Source organism: Pseudophryne corroboree, chromosome 4 (genome assembly GCF_028390025.1).
Source record: "Pseudophryne corroboree isolate aPseCor3 chromosome 4, aPseCor3.hap2, whole genome shotgun sequence".
In the NCBI taxonomy this organism is placed as follows: domain Eukaryota; kingdom Metazoa; phylum Chordata; class Amphibia; order Anura; family Myobatrachidae; genus Pseudophryne; species Pseudophryne corroboree.
The window spans coordinates 598548138-598573219 of record NC_086447.1 but is presented as its reverse complement, the minus strand read 5'-3'; the positions used below and the strand labels follow the sequence as shown (position 1 = coordinate 598573219).

Here is a 25082-nt window from a genome sequence, read left to right as displayed (position 1 = left end):
TATATAAATATATGGGCTGCGCTCAAATTATGTGCCCCCCCCCCAAAGCCCTCTTTCACCGTGTTCAGCAGGGGAGAGTCCGGGGAGCCAGCTTCTCAGCCGCGTGCTGTGGAGAAAAAGGCGCTGGTTAGTGGTGTGGGATCAAGCTCTACCCCCTCAGCGGCGGGCTTCAGTCCCGCTCAAAATACAAAATGGCGGGGGTTGTATATCATACTGCCACAGCTTGATTATACCTATAATGCCAGCCAAGAGGATTATTGCTGCCCAGGGCACCCCCCCTGCGCCCTGCACCCATCTGTGCCTGTGTGTGTGTGCGGGAGCAATGGCGCTGCGCGTTACCTCAGTGAAGATCCGAAGTCTTCTGCCGCCTGTGAAGTCTTCTTTCTTCGTATACTCACCCGGCTTCAATCTTCCGGCTCTGCAAGGAGGACGGCGGTGCGGCTCTGGGATGAACGGCAAGGGTGAGACCTGCGTTCCGATCCCTCTGGAGCTAACGGTGTCCAGTAGCCTAAGAAGCAGAGCCTATCACTGAAGTAGGTCTGCTTCTCTCTCCTCAGTCCCACGGCGCAGGGAGCCTGTTGCCAGCAGGACTCCCTGAAAATAAAAAACCTAACAAAATTGTTTATTACAGAGAAACTCAGGAGAGCTCCCCTGAAAGCACCCAGTCTCCTCTGGGCACAGGATCTAACTGAGGTCTGGAGGAGGGGCATAGAGGGAGGAGCCAGTGCACACCCATTCTAAAGTTTCATTATAGTGCCCATGTCTCCTGCGGAGCCCGTCTATTCCCCATGGTCCTTACGGAGTCCCCAGCATCCTCTAGGACAGAGGTTCTCAAACTCGGTCCTCGGGGGCACACACAGTGCATGTTTTGCAGGTAACCCAGCAGGTGCACAGGTGTATTAATTACTCACTGACACATTTTAAAAGGTCCACAGGTGGAGCTAATTATTTCACTTGCGATTCTGTGAGGAGACCTGCAAAACATGCACTGTGTGTGCCCCCGAGGACCGAGTTTGAGAACCTCTGCTCTAGGACACAAGAGAAATAAGATTATAAAATAAAATTAGTATATATTGTGTTTGGACCTTATAAATATTATACCCATTTTTAAACTTTGTAAACATAAAGCATTTATATTTTAATACATTTTTATGTGTTGTGCTGTAACAATAACCAAACTACAGTAGCTAACGAGTTAAACATACTAAAGTACACAAAATGCAGTGGCCACTTACCTGTATAGATGAGGCATCACCAGATAAGTCTACCAGATCTGCAGACCATGGGTAATCACTAGGGGGAAGCTGCAGCTGTTTACACACCGATAACTGGTAAGAAAGCATTAAAAATCTGTATTTACCATCAGACAAACTCAAATTAAATGTACACAGACTAAATGTACAGTATACTAATATATTATTTGCTAATAAATGCTCAGGCATGTTAACTCATAAATGGATACAGAATACACACAAAGTAGTCAGCTAGGGTTAAACCTTGATTTACCTTTGCAGATGAAGCTTCATTAATCTTCCAAATTATGACACGATCCCTCCATACCAACCAGGCCCATCCAAAATCATGGATCTTGACAGTCAGAGAGTCATCATCTGCTCAAGAGAATCAATACCATACTATTAGCAAAGGGAACCTCTGTTGTCTGCCGCCCTCTGTACTCTGCTGTTCGCCCCCCCAACAACAAAAAAGAGAAAAAAAATGACATGTGAGGTAGTTGATAAATAGACAGTCAAAATGCCGACAGGGTCAAAAGTTCGACACTTATTTTTTAGGGTTTTTTTCATGTTTTTACAACTTATGCTGCATTTACTGTCTATATCACAAATGATTGCCTTTAGCAACTTTGTGGCGAGTGAAGCGAACCTCTGCGACCAACGCGTGGCGATCCCGCAAGGGGACGCATTTCAACAAATTTACTATCCAGGTCACAAACTATTATCAGTAAACTTGTGGCAAGCGAAGCGTAGCGAGCCACAGAGCTCGAAGCGTGGCGAGTGAAGCAAGGCCGCGGGGAGGGGAAGAATTTCAACAAATTTCTGTAAAACATAGGATTTTAAATACCTACCGGTAAATCCTTTTCTCGTAGTCCATAAGTGATATTGGGGGAAACTAGTACGATAGGGTCCAAAGGAGCCAGCGCACTTTAAATTTCTTCAACTCTGTGTGCTGGCTCCTCCCATCTATGCCCCTTCCCACAGGAAGTTATAGGTAAAAACGTGCCCGAAGAAGAAAGGAAATATATGAGAGAAGGAACAAGATAACAAAAAAGGTGGCGAGATTTACACACCAACACCATACAACAACCAGCAATGGCTGGTAACAACAACAGCTGAACAGATAACTATAGAACAAGAACCTACAGAAAAGTCCACGCACTGAGGCAGGTGCCCAATATCCCTTATGGACTATGAGAAAAGGATTTACCGGTAGGTATTAAAATCCTATTTTCTCTAGCATCCATAAGGGATATTGGGGGAAACTAGTACTATGGGGACATCTCAAAGCTTTCAGATCGGGCGGGAACGTGTGGAGACTGCTGCAGCACCGCCTGCCCAAACTGAGTATCTTCTTTGGCCAGTGTTTCGAATTTGTAGAACTTCACAAATGTGTTCTTCCCCGACCAGGTAGCAGCTCGGCATAGTTGCAAGGCCGAGACTCCACGGGCAGCTGCCCAGGAAGATACCACCGATCTTGTAGAGTGGGCCTTCAGAGACTGTGTAACAGGTAAGGCTGCCGACACATAGACCTGTTGGATAGTAAGCCTAAGCTTATTGATAATAGGCTTAACAACAGTGCACAATGTCAAAATGCAGCAAAGAAGGCAAGTAAAGTGCTTGCGTGCGTTAAACGGGGCATTGAGACAAGGGCCAAGGATGTAATCCTGCCATTGCACAAATCTTTGGTGCGTCCCCATCTGGATAATTGTGTTCAAGTTTGGGCACCATATTATAAAAAAGATATATGGGAGCTAGAAAGAGTTCAAAGGCAAGCTACTAAATTGATTAAAGGGTTAGAGACACTGGAGTACGAGGAAAGGCTTACTAGGTTAAATATGTATACACTAGAAAAGAGGCATCTAAGAGGAGACATTACTAATATCTTTAAATATGTAAAGGGTCATTACAAGGAGTTAGCAGAGGATTCGTTTATTAAAAGAACTCTGAATAGGACACGTGGGCACTCGCTGAGGCTAGAGGAGAGAAAATTCCGTACACAACGTAGGAAAGGGCAATAAACATTTGGAACTCCCTGCCAGAACAAATAATTATGGCGGACTCTGTAAATAATAGGATTTTAAATACCTACCGGTAAATCCTTTTCTATGAGTCCATAGAGGATGTTGGGCACTCTCAAAAGACCATGGGGTATAGACGGGATCCGCAGGAGACATGGGCACTTTAAGAGTTTCAAAGGGGCGTGACCTGGCTCCTCTCTCTATATCCCTCCCGAGACCCAGTTTGGAACTGTGCCCGGCGAGACAGACATTACGAGGAAAGGACTTTACAAACAAGGTGAGCCAACACCAGCTCACGCCATAAGCATGCCGTATAACATGGCAGATAACTGAACACATGTCAACGGACATGGACAAAACCTCAGCAACAAGCTGAAGAAAAAACCAAAAACACAACCTGTGTGTAACCAGAACTAAACTGCAGATACAGTACGCACTGGGACGGGCACCCAACATCCTCTACGGACTCATAGAAAAGGATTTACCGGTAGGTATTTAAAATCCTATTTTCTATTTCGTCCTAGAGGATGTTGGGCACTCTCAAAAGACCATGGGGTTTATACCAAAGCTCAATAGCGGGCGGGAGAGTGCGGATGACTCTGCAGCACCGATTGACCAAAATTAAGGTCTTCATCGGCCAAGGTATCAAACTTGTAGAATTTAGCAAACGTGTTCGACCCAGACCAAGTAGCAGCTCGGCAAAGTTGCAATGCCGAGACACCCCGGGCAGCCGCCCAGGACGAACCCACCTTCCTAGTGGAATGGGCCTTCACTGATTTCGGCAACGGCAAGCCTGCCGTTGAATGAGCCTGCTGAATCGTCTGACATATCCAGTGGGCAATGGTCTGCTTGGAAGCAGGAACCCCATTCTTATGCTTATTGGGAGCATACAAAATAAACAGAGACTCTGTTTTCCTCAATGGAGTCGTCCTGGCTACATAAATCTTTAAAGCTCTGACCACATCCAGAGACTTATTCTCAGCCAAAGCGCCAGTAGCCACTGGCACCACAATAGGCTGGTTGATATGAAAAGAGGAAACCACCTTTGGCAGAAATTGTTGCAGAGTTCGCAACTCTGCTCCATCATCATGGAAAATTAAATAAGGGCTCATGTGAGACAAGGCCGCCAACTCAGACACCCGCCTTGCGGATGCCAACGCCAACAAAATTACAACTTTCCAAGTGAGGAATTTTAACTCCACTTTACGCAAAGGTTCAAACCAATGTGACTGAAGGAACGATAATACGACGTTAAGGTCCCAAGGTGCCACAGGGGGCACAAAAGGAGGTTGGATGTGTAACACCCCTTTCACAAAGGTCTGCACTTCAGGAAGTGAAGCCAATTGTTTCTGAAAGAAAATGGACAAGGCAGAAATCTGCACTTTAATGGAGCCTAATTTAAGGCCCGCATCCACTCCATTCTGTAGAAAATGGAGAAAACGTCCAAGGTCAAATTTCTCCACTGGAGCTCTCTTGGACTCGCACCAGGAAATATATTTCCTCCAAATACGGTGATAGTGCTTTGACGTCACAGCCTTTCTGGCAAGAATAAGAGTAGGTATGACTTCACTGGGAATACCCTTCCGGGCTAAAATCTGGCATCCGACCGCCATGCCGTCAAACGCAGCCGCTGTAAGTCTTGGTGGACGAACGGCCCCTGCCGCAGCAGGTCCTCGCGAAGAGGAAGAGGCCAGGGATCGTCGACTAGTAATGTCTGAAGATCTGGGTACCACGTTCTCATTGGCCAATCTGGGGCTACAAGGAGCGCTGGAATGTTTGTTCTTTTTAGAAGTCTCAACACCTTTGGGATGAGAGGAAGCGGAGGGAAAATGTACACCGACGGAAACACCCAGGGTGTTGTCAGCGCATCCACTGCCTCCGCCTGAGGGTCCCTGGATCTGGAACAATACCTCAGAAGTTTTCTGTTGAGGTGAGACGCCATCATGTCTATATGGCGAACCCCCCATCGAACTGATATCAGTGCGAAGACCTCCTGATGGAGGCTCCACTCTCCTGGATGAAGGTCGTGTCTGCTGAGGAAGTCTGCTTCCCAGTTGTCCACTCCAGGAATGAATATTGCCGACAGAGCGCTTGTATGTTTTTCCGCCCAACGAAGAATATTCGTGGCTTCTGCCATTGCTGCTCTGCTTCTCGTGCCGCCTTGGCGGTTGATGTAAGCCACTGCCGTGACATTGTCCGATTGGATCAGAACCGGCAGGTTCCGAAGAAGATGTTCCGCTTGTAGGAGGCCATTGTAAATGGCTCTCTGCTCCAGAACGTTTATGTGAAGATGCGTTTCCGGACTTGACCATCTTCCTTGGAAGCTCACCCCCAGAGTGACTGCCCCCCAACCTCGGAGACTTGCATCCGTGGTTACCAGGATCCAGTCCTGGATCCCGAACCGGCGTCCCGCAAGGAGGTGAGAGCTGTGGAGCCACCACAGAAGTGAGACTCTGGTGTTGGGAGATAGAATTATCCTCCGGTGCATATGAAGGTGGGATCCGGACCATTTGTCCAACAGGTTCCACTGGAACACTCTGGCATGGAACCTCCCAAACTGGAGGGCCTCGTATGCCGCCACCCTTTTTCCCAGCAATTGAATGCATTGATGAATGGAGACCGTTTTCGGTTTTAGCAAGAGTTTTACCAGACTCTGAATTTCCCGAGCTTTCTCCATGGGGAGGAACACTCTCTGTTGGACCGTGTCCAGTATCATGCCCAAAAACGCCAACCGGGTTGTCGGGATTAACTGTGATTTCGGCAAGTTCAGGAGCCAGCCGTGCTGTTGTAGAATTGACAGGGATAGTGCAATGTCCCGCAACAATCTTTCCTTGGACTTCGCCTTTATCAGGAGATCGTCCAAGTACGGGATAATTGTAACCCCTTGCTTGCGCAGGAGAACCATCATTTCTACCATTACTTTGGTGAAAATCCTCGGAGCCGTGGATAGACCAAACGGCAAGGTCTGAAACTGGTAGTGTGTATCCTGGATAGCAAACCTCAGGAAACTTTGACGAGGAGGATAAATGGGGACATGAAGGTAGGCGTCCTTGATGTCCAATGAGACCATGAATTCCCCCTCCTCCAGACTGGAGATCACCGCTCTGAGAGACTCCATCTTGAATTTGAATTTCACCAGGAAGAAATTGAGAGATTTCAGGTTGAGGATTGGTCTTACCGAGCCATCCGGCTTCGACACCACAAACAGGCTTGAATAAAACCCCTGCCCCTGCCAGGGGTACCGGGACCACAACCTGATTTTGACACAAGTTTTGCACTGCACCGCAGACCAAAGCCCTGTCCGGAAGCAAAGCTGGTAAGGCTGATCTGAAAAAACGGTGAGAGGGGTAGGGGGGACGTCTTGAAACTCCAATTTGTACCCTTGGGACACAATACTCAATACCCAAAGGTCTAGACCCAAGCGAACCCAGACCTGACTGAAAAGCTTTAGGCGTGCCCCCACCGGTGCGGGCCCCTGTAAGGGAGACCTGGCGTCATGCGGAGGATTTGGCAGAAGCCGGGGAGTGTCACACACACGGCGCCGCGGCACTTACCGCTCCATGCGCGCTGGGTCTCCCAGCGGTCGTCGCCTCCGGTGGGCTCCGGGTCCTTGCGTTTTGTCAGCGCTGTTCCCGGCGGGCTCCTGTAGTGTGGGCGCCGCCATTACACCCGGCGTCCACGAGAATGCAGGGAGCGGGTGACGTCATCAGCCCCTTCCGCCAATCAGGCCAGGGCGGGGGATTCAAAAGCAGACGCCGGGCAGAGCCCCGGCGCCTGAGTATCGTCTTTCTAAGTGATCACCAGTGCTACCAACGTTCAGCGTGTCTCCAGGCTGAACGTCTCCTGTGCTTTCTGCATTACAGTTTATCCCTAAGTGGAACGTCTCATGTGCTTCCAGCCTTTCAATTGTCTCTAAGCTGAACATCTCCAGTGCTTCCAACGTTCAGCGTGCTTCTCCGTCGAACAGATTTCTTCAGCATCACTCACAAGTTCTTCATCCTCCAGTGTGCTTCAACATCGCTCCCAAACCTCGTCAATTCGATTTCTTCAGCATCGCTCACAAATTCTTCAGTGTGCTTCAACATCGCTCCCAAATCTCGTCACATCGATTTCTGCAGCATCGCTCACAAATTCTTCATTCTTCTGTGTGCTTCAGCATCGCTCCCAAACCTTTGTCACAACAAGTTCTTTAGCATTATACACCAATTATAACTGCTAAGTTCTGCATGAGGAAAACCTATACCCGGCCATCTCTACTCCGGCCCAGCTGTGGTTCCTCTTCCCGATCATCGGAAGAAGCCCCGAGTTCTCAACACTCTCAACCCAGGTCAGTGACAGTATACTCAGGCCACATGGACCCGGGGGATCGGAACCCAGAGTCAAGCGCCATCCAAAACTTGGCTTCCAGAGTTCAGAGTCAGGAGGCGGCACAGGGCCAGGTGATACAGTATCTCCAGGAATTATCCGGACGTCTGGATCAAATTCAGGCCTCCCTGGCGTCAGTAGTTCCGGCTCCTGCTCCGGTATCCGATCCAGTAGCCGTTTCCAGTAATGTTCAACCCTCGGCTGGAACCAGGTCACGCCTTCAGCTTCCTACTCCTTCTCGCTATAAATGGGAATCCAAAGAATTGCCGTGGTTTTCTCAACTAGTGCGAGGTGCACTTTGAACTTCTCTCACATAATTTCCCCACGGATCGGTCCAAAGTGGCATACATTATTTCTTTGCTCGAAGGTTCAGCATTGGATTGGGTGTCTCCGTTATGGGAACGATCTGACCCATTGGTTTCCAATTACACCAATTTCATCACGTCCTTCTGAAGGATCTTCGATGAGCCCGGCAGAGCGACCGCTGCTTCTTCAGACTTGCTCCGTGTTCGTCAAGGCTCTCGTTCTGTGGGACAGTATGTGGTTCATTTCCAGACCATGGCCTCAGAACTACGCTGGAATAATGATGCTCTCAGGGCCGCTTTCTGGAACGGGCTCTCTGACCGTCTGAAGGATGAGCTGGTCACTAGGGATCTGCCGGATCCTTTAGAAGAGTTGATCTCACTCTGCGTCAAGGTGGACCTTCACATACAGGAGCGTGGTGGCGAACGTAGTCGGTCAGATCGATCCAGGTTCCAGCTCCCCCCTCCTAAGCAAACGGTTGTACCGAGTCCGAACGAACCTATGCAAATCAACCGATCCCGGCTGTCTCCGGAGGAACGACAGCGCCGTCGTGAGGGTAAAATCTGCCTCTACTGTGGAGCCGCGGATCACTTTATCAAGTTCTGCAAATCCCGTCCGGGAAACGGGCAGGCCTAGCTTGTTCCGGAGGAGTCAAGTTGGGGGTTACGTCCAAATCTTCTCCGACGATGGATTGTCTACTCTCCGTGTCTTTGTTTTCCGAGTCAATTGCCAAACCTTTTAATGCCCTACTGGACTCTGCGGCTGCAGGGAATTTTGTTTCTCTTTCTTGTGTTCAGAGTCTGGGTTTAAAGCTGCAGTCTATCAAACGACTTATTACGTTGACCGCTATCAACGGTACCAAAATATCCAATGGTCTTATTACAAGTCGCACAGAGCCAATCAAGCTGCAGGTCGGAGCTCTGCATCAAGAATATTTGAAGTTCCTAGTAATTCCGGAGATGCCTCACGATCTTGTTCTCGGATTGCCTTGGCTCAAAATGCATAACCCCCACGTCGACTGGAAGTCGTCACAAATATTGTCCTGGAGTTCGTTTTGTCACTCTAGTTGCCTCACTCCCGTTTACCCGCTCCGTGCATCTTCCAGGTTGGATGAAGAGCTCATTCCGGAGGCTTATCGGGAGTTCACAGATGTGTTCTCTGAGCAGGCGGCCGATCAGTTACCACCCCATAGACCCAGGGACTGTCCCATTGAGCTTATCCCAGGGAAGATGCCACCCCGGGGTCGCACATATCCCTTGTCATTACCCAAGACCCAAGCTATGTCGGATTATATTAAATCTAATCTTCTGAAAGGGTTCATCCGCACCTCTACCTCCCCGGTTTGAGCAGGTTTCTTTTTCGTGAAGAAGGAGGACGGGGGGGTTAAGACCGTGTATCGATTATCGTGGCTTAAACGATATCACCGTTAAGAATAAATACCCCTTGCCGCTAATCACAGAGCTATTTGATAGGGTTCGTGGAGCCCATGTCTTTACTAAGCTCGATTTAAGAGGAGCCTATAATCTTATACGCATCCGACAGGGGGATGAATGGAAGACTGCCTTCAATACCAGGGACGGGCATTACGAATATCTGGTAATGCCGTTCGGTCTCAGCAATGCTCCTGCTGTTTTCCAGGGATTCGTAAACGAAATCTTCCGAGATATGTTATACCAAAGTGTAGTGGTGTATTTGGATGACATTCTGATATTTTCCAAGAACCTTGCGGAGCACAGAGTACAGCTCAAAGAAGTACTTCTCCGTCTACGAAGAAATCGTCTCTACGGCAAGATTGCCAAATGTACTTTTGAGGTCACTTCAATTCCGTTCCTCGGTTATGTCATCTCGGGTACGGAGCTTCGCATGGATCCGGAAAAACTCACTGCCATTCGGGATTGGACTCAGATTTTCCACCATTGTTGCACCCATTACTGCCTTGACCAAAAAGGGGTCAGACCCAAGTCTCTGGTCTTCCGAAGCTGTAGCAACGTTTGCCCGGTTGAAATCAGCTTTTATGTCAGCTCCGGTACTCCAACAGCCGAATTTCTCAGAACCATTCTTCTTGGAAGTCGATGCCTCCTCAGTCGGCATCGGTGCCGTTCTCTCTCAGTACTCTTCTGATGGGAAGTTGCATCCATGTGGTTTCCATTCTCGTAAGTTCTCTCCTGCTAAACGAAACTACACTATTGGAGGTCAGGAACTTTTAGCAATAAAATCCGCCCTAGAAGAATGGAGGTACTTATTGGAAGGTGCTAAACATCTAATTACTATTTACACCGATCACAAGAACTTATTGTATATCAAAACTGCCCAATGCTTAAACTCCCGTCAAGCTAGATGGGCGCTCTTCTTCACTCGGTTCTCGTTTGTCATTAAGTACCGGGCTGGGACTCTCAATGCTAAAGCCGATGCTCTGTCTCGTTCTTTAACGGCCTCGGATGAAGAGAATTCCTTTGAAAAAAGAGTTTGATTCTCAGTCCAGTTTCTATTTCAGCAGCTCCCACTTCTCTAGGCCCTCCTCCTGGGAGAATGTCTGTACCAGTTGAATTTCGACCAAAGTTACTGCAGTGGGCCCATATCTCCAAGTTCTCTGGTCACCCTGGAGTCCAAAAAATGTGCGAATTTCTGCGAAGGTCATATTGGTGGGACACCATGAAGAGAGATATACAAGATTATGTTAATTCTTGTCCTCAATGTGCCCAGCACAAAACTCTTCGTCTGCCTCCTGCTGGTTTGCTTCGTCCACTGTCCATTCCTAGGAAACTATGGACTTTATTACAGAGAGTTACCCCTCTCCAAGGGTTGCAATACCATCTGGGTGATTATTGACCGCTTTTCGAGAATGGCACATTTCGTTCCGTTGACCGGTCTACCAACGGCTCCCAAGTTGGCGTTACTATTTATCAGAGAACACTTCCGCCTGCACGGGTTACCTCAGGAAATAGTCTCTGATCAAGGGGTACAGTTCACTGCAAGATTTTGGAGGGCTCTCTGCTCAGCCTTACAAATAAAACTCAAGTTCTCGTCTGCTTACCATCCACAAACCAATGGGCAAACCGAACGTGTCAACCAGGATTTAAAGACTTTTCTCCGTGTTTTCCTCTCTCCTTCACAGGACGACTGGGTAGAACTGTTACCCTGGGCTGAGTTTGCCCATAATCATCTATATCACTCCTCCACTGGCGAGTCCCCATTCTTAATTAATTATGGATTCTATCCACGAGTTCCAGAATTACCACTCCTTCCTTCGGAGGATGTTCCTGCTGTAACTTCCACTCTACGGCACTTCAGTCAAATCTGGGAGTAGGATTCATGCTAATCTCAAGAAAATCTCTAGGCGATACAAATTCTTTGCGGACAAAAAATGGCGGGCAGCTCCTCAATACAAAGTTGGCGACAGGGTATGGCTCTCTACCCGCAATCTTCGTCTAAGAGTACCCGCTATGAAGTTTGCTCCAAGATTCATCGGTCCTTACCCCGTTTTGCAAGTCCTGAACCCTGTTGTCTGCAAATTAGGTTTGCCTTCTCACTTTCGGGTACAAAATTCTTTCCATCTTTCTCTTCTTCGTCCTCTCATTTTAAATCGTTTCATTCGGAGTCTCCTAGCCCAACCTCGGTGGAGACCGAAGCTGGAACAGAATTCGAAATCAAAACAATTCTTGACTCTTATTACTTTCACAAGAATCTACAATATCTGGTAGAATGGAAGGGTTATGGGCCCGAGGAGAGAAGATGGGTTAAAGCTTCTGAAGTCACTGCTCCTCGACTAGTTCGGATCTTTCATTCTAGGCATCCAACGAAACCAGGAAAGTGTCCAGGGGCCACTCCTAGAGGAGGGGGTCCTGTCACACACACGGCGCCGCGGCCGCCGCACTTACCGTTCCATGCGCGCTGGGTCTCCCGGCGGTCGTCGCCTCCGGTGGGCTCCGGGTCCTTGCGTTTTGTCAGCGCTGTTCCCGGCGGGCTTCTGGAGTGTGGACGTCGCCATTACACCCGGCGTCCACGAGAATGCAAGGAGCGGGTGACGTCATCAGCCCCTTCCGCCAATCAGGCCAGGACGGGGGATTCAAAAGCAGACGCCGGGCAGAGCCCGGCGCCTGAGTATCGTCTTTCTAAGTGATCACCAGTGCTACCAGCGTTCAGCGTGTCTCCAGGCTGAACGTCTCCTGTGCTTTCTGCATTACAGTTTATCCCTAAGTGGAACGTCTCCTGTGCTTCCAGCATTACAGTTTTTCTCTAAGTGGAACGTCTCCTGTGCTTCCAGCCTTTCAGTTGTCTCTAAGCTGAACATCTCCTGTGCTTCCAGCATTCAGTTAGTCTCAAAGCTGAACGTCTCCAGTGCTTCCAACGTTCAGCGTGCTTCTCCGTCGAACAGATTTCTTCAGCATCACTCACAAGTTCTTCATCCTCCAGTGTGCTTCAACATCGCTCCCAAACCTCGTCACATCGATTTCTTCAGCATCGCTCACAAATTCTTCATTCTTCTGTGTGTTTCAACATCGCTCCCAAATCTCGTCACATCAATTTCTTCAGCATCGCTCACAAATTCTTCATTCTTCTGTGTGCTTCAGCATCGCTCCCAAACCTTTGTCACAAGTTCTTTAGCATTATACACCAGTTATAACTGCTTAGTTCTGCATGAGGAAAACCTATATCCGGCCATCTCTACTCCGGCCCAGCTGTGGTTCCTCTTCCCGATCATCGGAAGAACCACCGAGTTCTCAACACTCTCAACCCAGGTCAGTGACAGGGAGGACTTCTGCTCCTGGGAACCCTCTGGTAGCCAGGAAGAAGTTTCCTCGGCCTCTTCTATACTTGTTGGGCCGAAAGGACTGCATTTGATAATGTGGCGGTTTCTTCTGTTGCGTAGAAACAGAAGGTAAAAAGGTAGATTTACCCGCGGTAGCTGCTGATACTAAATCAGTAAGACCATCACCGAAAAGTTCACCTCCCTTAAAAGGAAGAGACTCCATATTTCTCTTGGAATCAGCATCAGCATTCCACTGGTGAGTCCAGAGCGCTCGCCTAGCCGCAACGGACATAGCATTCGCCTTAGCACCTAGCAGGCCAGCATCCCTTGCAGCCTCTTTCAAGTATGCAGCTGCATCTCTGATATAGCCAAGCGTTACATGGATGTTATCTCTATCCAGAGTATCCCAAAGACAAAGTGTCTGCCCACTTTTCAATAGCACTACTGACCCACGCAGACGCAATAAGAGGCCTGAGCAGCGTCCCTGTAGTAGTGAAAATAGCCTTTAGGGTAACCTCCTGCTTACGGTCCGCCGGCAACTTAAGGGCCGTCGATTGGGCTGCAGGGAGGGCTACCTGTTTTGACAAACGCGCCAGGGCTTTGTCTACTGTGGGGGTTTTTTCCCACGTATCCCTATCAGACTCGGGAAAGGGGTATGCCACCCTGATCCTTCTAGGAATCAGAATTTTTTTTATCAGGGCTGTTCCTAATGCTATTAACGAGAGCGTTCACTTCGAAACAAGGAGGAAAGGTAACCGAGCGCTTCTTTCCCTTGTAAATAAGGACCCTGGTTTCAGGTGTAATAGGGTACTCATTAATATTCAAGATATCTTTGACAGCAACAATCATATACTGGATACTCGTAGCCAATTTAGGGTCCCACCTAGAATCAGCATAATCAACATCGGCCTCCGAGTCCGTGTCGGTCCCCGTGTCTACTAACTGGTCAAAACTACGCTTGTGCGACCCCGCAGGGTCTTGCATTTGTAATAAAGCGTCCTCCACTGATCTTTTCCACACCTGGGATTGAGATTCAGACTGATCAAATTTTTGATGTAACGACGTGACACTAGCATGCAAGGCATTCAATGTAGTTAACCAATCTGCAGTCGGCGGTGCCGACAGGGCCACCCCCAAAACATTCGGTGTCCCTGATAAATTATCCCCCAAAGAAGGATAATCTGCCTCAGACATGTCGACTACCCAGAGACAGCACACACACCAAGCCTGTGAGGGAACACAAAGGGAAATAGCCAGCCCACACCCCAGCGCCAAATAAGCAGGTCTGACCACACTAATAATTGTCCCAGAGCTTTACTTATAATAAATAAATATGCCCCCCCTTCTGTTTTGAGCCCCCTGGTACTTGCTGCGGGTGAGGAAGGACCAGCGACTACACTGAGGAGGAGGAAAATGGCGCCAGTGAGCAGTGAGGAAGAAGCCCCGCCCCCAGCATGGCGCGTTTCGTCCCGCTTAATTTTATATATTTATCCTGGCGGGGGTATTGCGGACAGTGCCTGGGCACTGAATATCATTGCCAGCCAGTATATAGAGGTAACAAGTTCCCCAGGGCGCCCCCCCCCCTCAGCGGTGTGACCTGAACGCGAGTCTGGCGCGCACTGAGCAAGCCGCTGTGCGGTGCCTCTTATATGCCGTCTTTTTGAAGAAGATGTCTTTTCCTCAATACTCACCTGTCTTCTGACTTCTGGCTGAAGAGGGGGGACGGCAAGCTGTGGGAGGGAGCATCCAGGAGAGCCCGGCGTTCATCTCCCCTCAGGAGCTGAAGGCATCCTGTCAGCAGCAGCAGAGCCCTGAAACTCATTAGAAGTGGGTCTAGACTGCTCTCCCCTCTTTCCCACGAAGCAGGGAGGCTGTAGCCAGCAGATCTCCCCAAAATAAAAAAACCTAACATTAAGTCTTTTCAGAGAAACTCTAAGAGCTCCCCGAGTGCCCTGTGTCTCGTCCGGGCACATTTCTAAAACTGGGTCTGGGGAGGGATGTAGAGGGAGGAGCCAGGTCACGCCCCTTTGAAAGTCTTAAAGTGCCCATGTCTCCTGCGGATCCCGTCTATACCCCATGGTCTTTTGAGAGTGCCCAACATCCTCTAGGACGAAATAGAAAAATTAAAAAACGAATTGGACAAATTTCTAACTCGAAAATGTATCCAGGGCTATAGCTCTTAACATAGTGACATTATATATCTGGGATTGGTAAGAACCATAGTTGTCAATTGATACTAAACCGTTGCTTGAGAATGTGCATTATAATATGCACAGCTTAACAGATTACAGGTTGAACCCGATAGGCATTTTGCCTCTTTTCAACCTCACTAACTATGTAACTATGTAAGCCAACGAGCAATGTAGGGCAATCCTTTTTCTGCGCATCACATAGCACGAACAAGGAATCCGTCTTTCTGATCAGAGTCGTCCTCTTGACATAGGGGGTAATTCAGTCATGATTGCAAGCTAGGTTTTTTCGCTGCGCTGCAATCAGGTCAGAACTGCGCATGCACCGCAATGCGCAGGCGCACAAGTACAAAGCAGATCGTTGCCCAGCGATTGATTGTACGAAGAATCCGTGCGCACAGCTGATCGCAAGAAAATTGACAGTAAGGAGTTTGTGGGTGTCAACTGACCGTTTTCTGTGAGTGTTTGGAAAAACGCAGGCGTGTCCAAGCGTTTGCAGGGAGGGTGTCTGACGTCAATTCGGGCCCCGGACAAGCTGAAGTGATCGCAGCGGCTGAGTAAGTTCTGGGCTACTCAGAAACTACACAAACTTTTTTGTACCGGTCAGCTGCACACTTGCAAAGCGAAAATACACTCCCATATGGGCGGCGACTATCTGCTTGCAGCAGTGCAAAAAAACCCTGGCGAGTGATCAGGTCTGAAAGACCCCCATAGATCTTCAAGGCTCGCACAGCATCCAATGCCTCCGGAGGAGCAGAAGTGCCAGAACTTGACGGAACCACAATAGGTTGATTCAAGTGGAACGCAGAGAAACGACCTTTGGCAGGAACTGCTGCCTAGCCCTGAGCTCCGTTCTGTCCTCGTAAAAGACCAAGAAGGGACTTTTACACGATAAGGCCCATAATTCTGAGACACGCCTAGCAGAAGCCAGGGCAAATAACATCGCCGTCTTCCACGTGAAGTACTTGTCTTTTCACTGTCAGAGGTTCAAACCAGGAGGACTGTAGGAATTTCAACACTACATTTAAATCCCAGGGTGCCATGGGCGGCACAAAAGGAGGTTGTATGTGAAGTACCCCTTGCAAGAAGGTCTGAACTTCTGGCAACACCGCTAATTTCTTCTGGAAGAAAATTGAGAGAGCTGAAATCTGAACCTTAATGGAACCCAGACGTAAGCCCTTATCCACACCAGCCTGCAGGAAAAGCCCCAAGTGGAACTCCGCAAGCGAATACGTGCATTCCAGGCACCAAGAGACATATCTTCTCCAGATATATGATGATAGTGTTTTGACGTCACAGGTTTCCTGGCCTGAACCATGTTAGCAATAACCTTTTTGCAAAGGCCGTTTTGAGCTAGGATGTTCTGCTCAACCTCCATGCCGTCAAACGAAGTCGCCGTAAGTCCGGGTAGACGAACGGTCCTTGTTGAAGAAGATCTCTTCTTATTGGCAGAGGCCATGGGTCTTCGACATACATGTCCAGAAGATCTGCGTACCACGCACTCCGAGGCCAATCCGGGGCAATCAGAATTGCCTGGACTCTTTGATAACTGATTCGCTTTAGCACTCTTGGGAGTAATGGAATCGGAGGAAATAAGTAGACCAGCCGGTAAGGTCAAGGCGATGTCGGTGCATCTACTGAGGGTCCCTGGTTTGTGAGCAATACCAGCGAAGTTTCTTGTTGAGTCAAGAAACCATCATGTCTATTTGTGGGCAGCCCCATCATTCGATGATCTGCTGAAACACCTGATGGTGGAGCCCCCACTCTACTGGGAGAAGATCGTGACGACTCAGGAAGTTCGCTTCCCAGTTGTTTACTCCCGGAATAAAGATTGCAGACATTGCTCTTGCATTTCTTTCTGCCCAGGAGTATTTTTGACACTTCTCGCATGCAGGCCCTGCTTTTTGTCCCTTGTCGATTTATGTACACCACCGCCGAGGCGTGGTCTGACTGAAACTGGATCGCGTGATACCTCAGTAGAGGAGAGGTCTGAAGCAGAGCATTGTAAATTATCAGAAGTTCCATAATGTTGATTGGAAGTAGGGCTTCGTGGGCTGACCACCTGCCCTGGAACTGAGCTCCCTGGGTGACAGCTCCCCATCCTCTCAGACTCGCATCTGTCGTGAGGAGGATCCAATCCTGAAACCCAAAACTTCGACCTTCCAGTAGGTTTGAGGACTGCAGCCACCACAGGAGGGAAACCCTGGCCTGAGGTGACAGCCATATTATCCGGTGCATCTGAAGATGTGATCCGGACCACTTGCTCAGGAGATCTAACTGAAATGTTCTGACATGGAACCTCTAGTATGAGGCTACCATTTTCTCCAACAATCTTATGCAAAGATGGATGGATATTCGAGTAGGCTGTAGAACCATTCAGACCATCTCCTGTAGTGTTCTCGCATTGTCCTCTGGGAGGAACACTTTCTGGGCCACAGTACCCAGCAACATTCCCAGGAACAGGAACCACTGAGTTGGCTCAAGGTGGGACTTCTGTCAATTGAGAATACACCCATGGTGTGACAGAGGTTGAATAGTGTGGTCTATATGGAGCAATAAAAGCTCCCTGGATCTCGATTTTATAAAGAGATCGTCCAGATAAGGTACAATATTGACCCCCTGGACCCGGAGTTGGAACATCATCTCCGCCATCACCTTCATGAACACCCTCGGAGCTGTGAACAGGCAGGGCAAACCTCAGGTAAGCCTTTGTGAGGTGGCCAAATCAGGATATGGAGATAGGCGTCCTTTATATCCAGAGAGACCATGAACTCCCATTCTTCCAGGCCCGCAATCACTGCTCGCAAGGATTCCATCTTGAACTTGAAAACCTTTAGGTAAGGGTTCAAGGATTTTAGATTTAAAATGGGCCTTACCGAACAGTCTGGTTTCGGTACCATGAACAGGTAGGAGTAATAACCCTTTCCCTGTTGTTGCAGTGGCACTGGAACAATGACTTGGGACTGGACCAATTTTAGGATGGCCTGTTGCAACGTAACACGCGTATCCTCCAAAGCTGGTAAGCTTGATTTGAAAAATCGTTGGGGAGGAGCGCTGTCGAACTTCAGCTTGTAGCCCTGGGAAATGAGGTCATTTACCCAGATATCCTGGTAGGAGCTTTCTCAGATGCGGCTGAAGTGACGCAGTCGAGCTCCCACCTCGAGATCCCCGCCGTCATGCTGAGGCCTTAGTGGAAGCTGAACTGGTGCTCTCCTGAGAACGCTGGTTTTCTTGTCTTACCTCTGGTGCCTCATGCCGCATTGGAGGCACCTCTGGCCCTAGATCTAAATCCGTTAGACTAAAAGGATTGGGTAGACGGCCCCGGGTAGGAACGTCTAGCCGGCGGGGCCCCAGAGGGGAGAAACGTTGATTTCACCGCAGTAACTTTTGAAATCCACGTATCCAATTCCACCCCAAAGAGCCAATCCCCTGAAAAAGGAAGACACTCTACACTGAGCTTGGACTCTGCGTCCGCTATCCACTGATGCAACCACAAAGCTCTGCGCGCCGACACCGCCAAAGCAGTGGTCTTAGCATTAATATTGCCCATCTCCTTGAAAGAGTCACACAGGATGGGTGCAGTGTCCTGAATGTGTTTTAGGAGAGTCACCGAAGTGACCAGGGACATATCCTTTGAGAGTCCCTCCTGAATTTGAGCAGCCCACGTATGAATGGCATGAGTCATCCAGCAACCTGGTATGACAGGTCTTTGTGATATACCTGCTGCTGTGTAGATAGGAAAATAGAGACTAGACTGAAGTCTAGTCTCTATTTTCCTATCTCCAGGGTCTAGAGCTGGCAATACCGCATTTTTAGATAGGCGAGAGACTGATACGTCTACAACCAGGGGTTCATCCCAGTTTCCTGCCTTCAGGAGCAAACGGGAAAGTGTGCAAAAACCGACTTGACACTTGGTACTGCTTAACTGGATTTTTCCAAGCTAAGTTAAACAGGTCATCTAACTGTGCAGAATCAGGGAAAGTGACACTGAGTTTGTTCTGTGTTAAGATAAACGACTGCTGTGACACAGCATCATCTAGAGGGAGTTTTAACACGTCCCGTATAGCAAGAATGAGAGGTTCAATACCCTGTGTAGAAGGGGAATCCCCAGTAACAGGATCCAATTCCTCCCCCTCCTCCTGTATTTTCTCAACAGAGTCTGAGAGTAAAGCAGGTAACCCACGCTTTTGTGGTCCTGATCTAGAGAAGGGGGGCTGCGGAACATATGCCCTTGCAGCTAGGTCTGCAACAGCCTGCTGCAGTTATTGAGTTTTTTTGAGTATTAGCAGTGAGCTGAGATGACATATCTGACATCATGGACTTTATGGCACCTAGCCAGGAAGGCTCTTTACCCTCTCCCCCAGCCCCCTCACTGAGTTGTGAGGACTGGCTGCATTGTTCACATGATATGGAACCAGATATAGGAGGGGAAAAAATCTGGTGCGACATACACTGCATAATTGGTGTTTACAGTAACACTTAAATGCACATACACACAGACAAGTAATATAATAGCAAGCCTGCCCTTACTGTATGTGAGAGTGAGACAGAGAAGAGAACAGCACACCCAAGCTAAACAGCCCCAGTGAGGCTGCAAGCTTTTTTATCACGGTGTAACACCAGAGTTTTAGTCCTTTTCAGTACACAGATTGTGAACAATAGCAGCTCTCCCCCTTTGCAACACCCCTGTACCAGTTTTCCTGCGTATCCTGAGTGTCTAGAGGAGCTGTATGTGCCTGCTGCTGCAGCTGTAAGCAGAGGAAGGCGCCAAAACGCCACTGGTCCCGCTCTGAGGAAGCTCCGCCCCCTGTAATGGTGCCAAGCTTCATACATATTTATACTGGCAAAGTCTCCAGAAAAGTGTAAAAATATCACAGGAGTGTTAGTTTCCACTACCGCTGCCAGTGTACACAGGGGAGCTATAGCGGGTCTCCCCTGGGAGGATCCCGTATCCCACCCCTACATTTTTGCAGCACCAAGAACCGGAGAACCCAGGTTTGCACTCACCATTGTCGTCATCTTCAGGCAATGTTAGGGGTGTGCGGTTTGCTGTGATTGTGACCGCTAAGGCGCAGTGCCTCGCTGCACAACAACCTCGCAGGACGGTGGTCCTGCAGCGGGGACGCTGCTCTGACACCTTACAGAGGCCCAATTTATGAGCCACCCGTGGTTCTGCAGACACGTTATTGTCTGTTGCAGATGACTTAAGAGCAATTCTTGCGGATGGGCCAGGATTAAAGATCGTCGAGGTATGGAAATATTCCTATCCCCTGCTGGCAGAGATAAGCTGCCATTACCACCATAATCTTGGTCAATACTCTGAGAGCTGTGGCTAACCCAAAAGGTAGGTCCTGGAACTGAAAATGCTGTTGGAGCATAGCGAACCAGAGATAGCACTGATGGGACAGTGCTATCGGAACATGTAGGTAAGCATCTTGTATATCCAGGGATACCATATAATCCCCTAGCTCCATGGCCAAAATGATGGCACGTAACGTCTCCATGTGAAACAGAGGTACCCAAATGTAATTGTTCAGTACTTTGAGATTGAGAATGGGCCAAAATTACCCATTCGGCTTCTGAACTAAAAACAGGTTGGAGTAAAATCTCTGTCCTCGTTGTGCAGGAGGAACTGGAATGACTACTCCTGACTGAAGCAATTTCTGAACTGCCTCTAACAAAGCCCTGGCCTTCGTCTCTACCCGAGACGGGCAGGTACAAAAAACCTTCGGGGAGGGTGCTTCTTGAAAGCAAAAGCATAACCTAGAGATACCGCTTCCTGCACCCAGGCATCTGTTGTAGACCGCTGCCAGATCTGTGCAAACTGAAGAAGTCGGCCCCCCACCCTGGGGACCCCCAGGTTGAGGCCTGCCCCATCAGGCTGATGGCTTATTATCTGTTTTCTCAACCGGTCCTCTGGTAGCCCAATGCTTTTTAGTCTTACCAGACTTGTTGTATTGGGGCTGCTTGCCATCACTTTTTTCTTTAGCTTTTCCTTGAGACTGAAAGGGTCAAAAAGCTGGAACTTTAGGTTTGAAATTGTATGTGGAAGGAAACTTGACCTTCTTGGAGTCTGCTTCTGACTCCAGAATATCTGTCAATTCTTTACCGAAAACAATATCTCCAGAAAAGGGCAAAGATTCCAAAACCTTTTTAGATTCTGAATCAACTTTCGACCTATGTAGCCAAACTGCTCTGCAAGCAGCTATTAATGAAGCTGATGCCCTGGAGGCAATAATACCCATATCCAATGCTGCTTCTTCCAAGAACATTGCAGCCTGTTTTATATGAGCTATATGGGATTTATGCTCTCTAGAAGCTATTGAAAAATCCCCCTCCAATGCATCAGTCCAGGCAGACACTGTCTTTGCCATCCAAGCTGAAGCCATGGCTGGCCTTATGACTGCCCCAGACAGGGCAAAAATGTTTTTTAGAAAACCATCCACTCTCCTATCTGTGACATCATGTAATGAAGGCAAAGGTAATGTAGATTTTCGCCCTAATCAAATTACATGCGTATCTACTTTAGGAGCCACCTCCCTTTTCAAACAATCCCCAGCTGGAAGGGGATAATTGGAATTCCATTTCTTAGGAATTCTAAACTTCTTATTGGGTGTAGCCCAAGCCTCTTCCATAATTTCCGCCAGCTGATCTGACCCTGGAAACTCAGTCTTAACTGTTTTGGAACGTTTAAACACAGGTACCTTGGTTTTTAACACAAGCTCTGCTGAATCCTCTAAGGATAGAATGGCTTTTCTTGCTTTAATTAACTCCGCTATATCCACTGAGCTGAGACCTTCCTCCTCCTCTTCATATGCCGAAGTACAATTTATTGAGCTTTCATCTTCCGATGAATCCTCATCTGAATCATGTATAGCCTGTGAGGGTGAAGATTCACTTACCACCGTCTTATCAGTTTGTTTCTTTTGAGAGGCTGCTGCTGGAAGTGATACACCATAGGTGGGGAGCTGCATGTAAGGGTTAATAGTGTAACCTATCCCTGGTACAGGAGATGGGGTAATTATCCGTTCAGCTATACTGTATAAAGTCTGTGCAAACATAGCCCAAGGTGGATCCATCTGCACCTGAATCTGCCTTGTATTTTCATTAACCCCTGGTGAAAGCTAAAACAATTTGCACACAGACCATCCTGAACCAGATCCTGAGAGGATAACACAGCTTTGCAAGACAAACATGATATCGGCGTTTGTGTTGCTGTGAGTGTACCTTCCTCACCTTTGACGCTCTTAGACATGATAAATAATCAAAACGTCTACAGTGTACTACACAATTTGTGACTGTAATCACTTTAAACTTCTTAAAGTGACATACAATCCGACACTACCCATGCACCAGCATTGAGGATCGGAATAAAACAAACTGACAGAAATATAGTAAAGTCAGCCATCACACTAGCGGTCAGTCACATGTTATACAATAGTATAATAAGCAATATGAGCATATCATCAACTACAACTACATTTTAAGTATGTAGGAGAACATATTACTGCATCATGATTAAACAGATCTAACGTATTCAGACGCAATTGCAAAAGAAACAGTAAATGTATACAGACTCATATGCAATAGGCACTTATCTAACTATTCGTACTCAAAAGGGTAGAGACTTAGTGCTATATTACCCGTACTCAGTAGAGTGGGATACAGGAAGACTCACCTCGCTTCCAGGACCGATCAATACGTTAGCGAACGCTGAGTGGGTCCAGACGCTACTAGTTTACACTGACGCTCCATGAACCTATAGTGAACACAGACGCTCAGTGAATACAGACGAACCAGTCACACAGCTGCCTATGCTGCGACTGGGTCCCCTTCGTGTACAGCATCAGAGATGGAAGAAGGAAACAGTTCATGGCGGGAGACTCGGAGGAAACTGGTCATGAATCGGGGGGAAGGGGTGACCAAGAGAGCACCTGACTCCCCACTGATGACATCAACCCTAGGGATCGCGGCCTCATACTATTCATGGAGCCTCTGATCTCTAAGGCCTAGCGCTGGTGCACCCATGGAGGCAGCCACGTCAGCTGTGTCCGTATTCCCCTTCTAAGCGGAACCGATGCCTTACCTTCTCCCCGTGCTCCGGCCACAGCCTGGTAACGTCTGCTGGACGTGCTAGTATATCCGACACAGACGCCCGCCGAAAGAGCACTATACTCGTGGGTAAGTGTTGTCGCGACCCGGTGGAGAGTTGTTGGAGCGACTCTTTCTAAGGTACGTATAAGACGCTGTTTATAAAGATCACTCAAGAAAAAAAAAAATAGTAAGACTATAAAAATAAAATAAGAAAGCTTAGGGCTGCTAAAAACCAGCAGCCCTCTGACCATGGTCCGGCTCCTGCTGCACCAAACAAGAAAACTGATTTGCCTGAGCAAGGAGGCGGGGACATATAGACGGGCCCGTTGCATGCTGGGAGGCCGGAAAAGCTTTGACCAATTGGTGCAAATCCGCTGTCGCTTCATCATATCCCATTGTTTTCTTGTGGATAACCTGTGGATTACCTATGGACCCTCCCGGAGAAAGTTACTTTGCATATTGTTAGACAATATGTAATGCAATAACAAGTTTTCAGAATATTAAAACAATGTAACAAGTTATTTTGTAGAATATTAGACCATATATAGGGGGGGGGGAAACACTTCAGAATATCAGGCAATATATAAATTTAAGAGCAACCCTACAAAATATATCAGGCAATATATAATGCAATAGCACCATGCAGAATACTATTAAGGCTGATGTGGAATAACAATTAAAACGTATATGGAGCACATAATCGTATACTTTTTAGTGGCCAAACCGTTCCAGCATCAGTATCTCCAGTGTTCCACATGGCTGATAGAGAAAGGTGTGATCTTCACAATCAATATGCCACACTCCCATAATAATATTAAGCATTTTTCCTCTATTATTACGCACCAAGAATAGTTGCCTATATCACAACTTGGAAAATGACCAAAAAAACGAGATTGCTGTATCAAAGTCACTCAAACAAAAGAAATGTTTGAAAAGAAGTAACCTACCATCACAATTTGTCAAAGCCTCCTTGACTTTAACTGGGAGAGTTGAACCAAATAGCTGAACACTGTAATTGACAGTTTCACCAGCAGATGGGTGTAGTAAAATTCTTGAAGGTGTTCCTCTACATATTTATTAAAAAAAAATTAAAAAAAGCAAGATTCAGTAATTGAATGGATATGCTTATTATACACTTAATGTAAGATGTATGCATTAAGTAATTATATAACTAGGTTCTAAGCTCCACTGGGGCAGGGCATGTAAAGCGTTGTGCCGTGGGGTTCACTACGGGTGGCCGGCGGTCGGGCTCCCGGCGACCAGCATCCCGGCGCCGGGAGCCCGACCGCCGGCTTACCGACAGCTTGGCGAGCGCAAATGAGCCCCTTGCGGGCTCGCTGCGCTCGCCACGCTACGGGCACGGTGGCGCGCTACGCGCGCCACACTATTTTATTCTCCCTCTATGGGGGTCGTGGACCCCCACGAGGGAAAATAAGTGTCGGTAAGCCGGCGGTCGGGCTCCCGGCGCCGGTATACTGAGCGCCGGGAGCCCGACCGCCGGCAAACAGAAGACCACCCGTGCCGTGTGTGCACTATATAACTAATACCCCTTTCACGTCGCTTTAAAACCCAGTATATTGCCAAGTTTTAGCCGTGTCAACCCAGGTCAAGTCGCAGTGTGAAAGCGCCATAGTGAATTTACCGGGTCCAACAACCCGGTATTTCAACCTGTGTTAAAAGAAGTATTCTACACGTTTCGGACCAGGTTGATTTGGCAGTGTGAAAGCCTCAGGCCCGGTATATTCAACCCGTGAATCTGGAAAAGGAGGTGATAGGCTATCTCCCCGCATGATGTCACCATCCTGAGCCCAGAAACAACAGTCAGCACATTGTAAACAGTGGATAAGCTTTTATACAGCATTCACAGTGCTTTTAAAATATGGTAACCTGAAGTGATGACGAAGTTAGGGAGTTGTTGAGGATAAGGGGCCCTACACATTGGCCGATCCGCCGCCGAGCTGCCCGACGGCGGATACGGCCGACGGGCGACCCGGCGGCGGGGGGGCAGTGACGGGGGGAGTGAAGTTTCTTCACTCCCCCCGTCACTCGGCTCCATTGAAGTGCAGGCAAATATGGACGAGATCGTCCATATTGGCCTGCATGTACAGCCGACGGGGGACCAGCGATG

At 48.2% G+C, this 25082-nt stretch overlaps 1 protein-coding gene across 1 annotated transcript in view; it reads right to left on the bottom strand.

Annotated features, from left to right (window-relative positions):
• The window catches only part of NUP133 (nucleoporin 133), a 456783-nt gene that overhangs the window by 430056 nt on the left and 1645 nt on the right, over positions 1–25082 (bottom strand). Inside the window, exons 2-4 of the mRNA XM_063917554.1 lie at positions 23902–24020; positions 1507–1610; positions 1236–1328 (exon numbers count right to left, since the gene is read on the bottom strand). Of these exons, the coding sequence (XP_063773624.1) occupies positions 1236–1328; positions 1507–1610; positions 23902–24020 (316 nt within the window). The remainder of the gene's footprint in view (positions 1–1235; positions 1329–1506; positions 1611–23901; positions 24021–25082) is intronic.